The sequence below is a fragment of the Colobus angolensis genome, unplaced genomic scaffold (assembly GCF_000951035.1).
Source record: "Colobus angolensis palliatus isolate OR3802 unplaced genomic scaffold, Cang.pa_1.0 Scaffold4, whole genome shotgun sequence".
NCBI classification, from domain to species: domain Eukaryota; kingdom Metazoa; phylum Chordata; class Mammalia; order Primates; family Cercopithecidae; genus Colobus; species Colobus angolensis.
In genome coordinates this window covers 12,762,576-12,766,753 of record NW_012117376.1, presented here as the reverse complement: position 1 = coordinate 12,766,753, position 4,178 = coordinate 12,762,576, and the positions used below count along the sequence as shown (strand labels likewise).

At 46.8% G+C, this 4,178-nt stretch overlaps 2 protein-coding genes across 3 annotated transcripts in view; one reads left to right on the top strand and one right to left on the bottom strand.

Annotated features, from left to right (window-relative positions):
- The window catches only part of DNAJC8 (DnaJ (Hsp40) homolog, subfamily C, member 8), a 37,311-nt gene extending 36,334 nt beyond the window's left edge, over positions 1–977 (bottom strand). Inside the window, exon 1 of the mRNA XM_011955667.1 lies at positions 784–977. The gene's annotated coding sequence lies outside the window, so the exon portion shown is untranslated. The remainder of the gene's footprint in view (positions 1–783) is intronic.
- Positions 517–2,572, top strand: ATPIF1 (ATPase inhibitory factor 1). 2 transcript variants are annotated; one of them, XM_011955522.1, is made up of 3 exons: positions 517–721; positions 810–901; positions 2,304–2,572. In XM_011955522.1, exons 1-3 carry the CDS (start codon positions 635–637, stop codon positions 2,443–2,445), a joined length of 321 nt encoding a protein of 106 aa, XP_011810912.1. In that variant the 5' UTR covers positions 517–634; the 3' UTR covers positions 2,446–2,572. The 2 variants fall into 2 exon arrangements, with proteins under 2 accessions (XP_011810912.1, XP_011810913.1); XM_011955523.1 differs by having other exon boundaries at positions 538–721; positions 2,228–2,572.
- The last annotated feature ends 1,606 nt before the right edge of the window (positions 2,573–4,178 follow it).

The following is a 4,178-nucleotide window of genomic DNA, read 5'->3' as shown; positions in this document are numbered from 1 at the left end:
GCCAGGATGGTCTCGATCTCCTGACCTCGTGATCCGCCCGTCTCGGCCTCCCAAAGTGCTGGGATTACAGGCTTGAGCCACCGCGCCCGGCCACACTGACACTTCTCATAACAAATGAACGCGATTTATGTATATCTAAGCCGCGGCACATTGGACGTCGGTATCCCGGATATCAGCATCCTGGACACAGCTCCCAAACCCCAAATTCCCCCATTTTATTGATGCTAGCAGGCCAGGGAAGGGAAAACTTCCTTTGGGCTTTGAATATTAACGACTTTAGGGTTGAAATCGTGGGTTGGAGGTGAATGCCACGCCTCATTCTGATGTGTCCAAGAGCCGAAATTTCGGCTTCTAGCACTCTCCTCACCCAGCTCTCCAAACTCCTCCATCATTCCTCTTTCCAGTCCTTTAGCCCTGAGCCCTTGCTAGTTAGCTAAGAATAAACCCGTCTCTTGCTCGGGATTCGCTGTGAGCTCCGGGAAGCCCGCCTCCGCTCTCCCGTGATTCGCTACTCCTGTGTTCATCCGCCACTCCGTCGACCAGATTGGGTGCTTGGCAGTCCCCGCGCCATTAGCGCGTAACGAGGTACACAGCTTGCTGCGGCAGAGACGCCAGAGGTGCAGCTCCAGCAGCAATGGCAGTAACGGCGTTGGTGGCGCGGACGTGGCTTGGCGTGTGGGGCGTGAGGACCATCCAAGCCCGAGGCTTCGGCTCGGATCAGGTACGCTGCGGCAGTGTCCGCTGCTCCAGCCCCAAGGGCGGATCCCATCTTCGCTTCCCTACTTTTATCCATGTCCCTGTCTCTGCAGTCCGAGAATGTCGACCGGGGCGCGGGCGCCATCCGGGAAGCCGGTGGGGCCTTCGGAAAGAGAGAGCAGGCTGAAGAGGAACGATATTTCCGGTGAGGCTCACCGGGTCCCAAGTCCAGCCCTAGATCTCCCAGGGCCTTCCAATCCTTAAACTGCCAGTCGCCCCACCTGTTCCTTGGTGCCTTGGGCGCCCCATCCCCCAACAGAGCTCCCGGGCCCCAATCTGATATACCCTAACCCTTGATGTCCCAAGTTGCCACTTATAGGGCACTCCCAGTTCCCTGCACAACAGTTTCAGGCCCCCAAACCATTTCTACCGGCGGGTCTCCAAAACATCCCACGGCTCAACTCCTCCTTTATCATTACCATCTCCCGCGTGGAGTTCTCCTCGGGTCGTGCGAAACGCCCCCAGATTCTTCGCACAGTATCTAGATCCGACCGTCTTAACATTTGTCTCCCAGCCTGACTCCCTGGGCCCTCACCCACCTGTCACCCCCTCTACGCTCTCCTTCCTCCCCAGCACGCCTTAGCTTTGCAAGCCTGCATGCATTCAGGCTTCTCAGGTGTTTCTAGACCCCCGACTCCGCAAGAGTGAGGATCATGGGAGCTACTTAGGGTTGGACTACACCATTTCCTAAAGGCTTTTGCCCTACTCAGCCCAGCCTAGATCTGTAGATTTCCCTCTCCTGCTTAGGAGTATGGAGTGGGCTGGGCCTCCCTTTGCCAGCCCTGAGTTATCTTTAACTGACTTCTGTCCACTCTGGAGAGCAGTGAGGAATTAATCTTGCTTTTGCTTGTCCTTTGGCCTTTCACTTCTGCCTTCTGTTGAGAATTATCACCATGACACCTGCCATACCGTATAGAGAGCCAAGGTACAGCTGTTAGAGACTATCTAATTGATCCCCTTCATTTTGTAGTTAAGGAAAACTGAGGCCTAAATGTGGCCAAACCAACATTGTAATCCAGTCCCTTCTTGGTACCTAAATTGAACTGCCAAATACTGCCCATGCAGGAGACCTTTTATTGGCCTTACAGTGGGCCATTTATTTCTATAGGCAAAGAAAGCTCTAGACAGATTGGAATAGGAAATGGATATTTGCCTTTTAACCACACCCCTTTGTCCCCATTTTGTTCCTTCCCCCCCCCCCAAAGGGGAGTCAAGTTCCCTGGGTTGTTCCCCTCATAAGGTATTAGGGACTTGTGTCACATCTCTCTGGAGTTTTCTGTTTTAAAGAGGAATCGGAAAGCAGTAAGATCTTAGTGATGGAATTTAAGCCACTAGCACCAGTGAAATCATTTTGGTCTTCTTAAGATGGCTACACCTCACTTTAAGATGGGGTATTCTTTCACTAGTTGAGGAGTAGAAGAGGATGACCAGCCAGACTCCCATGGAACTGGGACTCCTATTCCTTGCTTAGACATTACAGGTTATGCTTAGAGATCTCTTTGGGGTGAAGGATTGAAATTAAACCCTGAACCACCGTGTCCTTGTAGAACACAGAGTAGAGAACAACTGGCAGCTTTGAAAAAACACCATGAAGAAGAAATTGTTCATCATAAGAAGGAGATTGAGCGTCTGCAGAAAGAAATTGAGCGGCATAAACAGAAGATCAAAACGCTAAAGCATGATGATTAAGTGCACACAGTTCCCCATAGAATGGCACATGTCACTGCCCACTTCTGTGTAGACAAGATTCTGGTTTAATTAATATTTGTCTGTGTGTTACCAACAGATTATAATAAATTGTCAGCAGTGAACTGTGTTTGATGCCTTCTTCTATCTGGAAGAGATAGACGGAAAGACACTAATGGACTGCGGAAATGGATTAGAGGGGTCCCTGCATCCAGGAGCCCACAGAAACGCACAGTGTGATAAGTGCTATGAAACAACACGAGTTGGGGGGATAGGTGTGACACAGACAAGGTACCCCTCCCAGTCTAATTAGAAGTGTTCAGAGACAGCGTCTTGAAGGATAAATCCCAATCTAAAGCATAAAGATCAGGAGGAGCCTGGAGATCCGAAGGAGTCATTGCTTCAAAAGATACAATTGGGCCAGGCGCAGTGGCTCACGCCTGTAATCCCAGCACTTTGGGAGGCCAAGGTGGGCAGATCACCTGAGGTCAGGAGTTCAAGACCAGCCTGGCCAAAATAGTAAAACCCCGTCTCTACTAAAAATACAAAAATTAGCCAGGTGTGGTGGCACGCACCTGTAGTCCTAGCTATTCAGGAGGCTGAGGCAGGAAAATCAGTTGAACCTAGGAGGTGTAGGTTGCAGTGAGCTAAGACTGCCACTGCACTCCAGTCTGGGTGACAAAATGAGACTCTGTCTCAAAAAAAAAAAATACAATTGAAAGTACCATCAGTTAAAACAGCATTTTGCATGTTTAAAATAGTTTAGAGGACACCTAATATGAGCTAGGCATCCATGTTCTAATTTTGTAGATTGAGAGAACTGGAATTAGAAATCATGTGATTTATACAGTCAGTCAGCACCTTGGCAGTAAGACTTATGTCCAGGTTTTTTGACTCCTAAACCAAGTCTGTTATTAGCAGAAAATCAGAATTATTTCTTAGGTTATATTTTGCTTTGCCAAGTATGTTTTTGTTTCAAATTAGACTTGAGGGCCTAGTATAACTAAATTATTATACAAACTAGTTGTGTAACTCCTCTAGGCAAAAAAATTTAAGGTTACATTTGGGCCATTAGCAAAACATTTTCAGTTCACCAGTTCAGTAGAATATTTGCCGAGGATTGTAATGAGTTATTTGTTCTAAGATCCTATCTATCTCACAGGGGCCTCTAGGGCCATTGAGTGATAAAAGCTTGGAGAAGTCACATTGACCTTGTCCGTACAGACAAAACACTAGATGATTTGACCTGCCCATGAAACTGAACACAGCCAGGTGTGGTGGTGTGTGCCTGTAGTTCAGCTACTTGGCAGTCTGAGGCAAGACGACCGCTTGAGCCCAGGAGTTCCAGACATGCCTGGGCAGCGTTTTAACCCCATCTCTTTTAAAAAAAAAAAAAAAAAGAAACTCTAAAGTTTGAATTATAATGATTATAATGTTGCTGAATCTCAGTACTTACTGAGGCCTCAGTAGTGCCTTGTAAGTGGCCAGCAACAAAATAACCTGAAAAGATGAAGTTCAAAAAACAATCATACTAAATCAAATGCCTTTTATTTTAACATTATGAACAGTACAACATTTGAAAAGTTTAAAACTTGGAAACAAGTATTAGCAAACATCCTTCATTTTGCATATTTGTAACCAAAAAGCAAGGTATACAAAATCCCCTAATTTGTACATGATAGTGTTTTTTTGTCTTATAATCAACAATTGCCTTACTTTTTTTTTTTTTTTTTTTT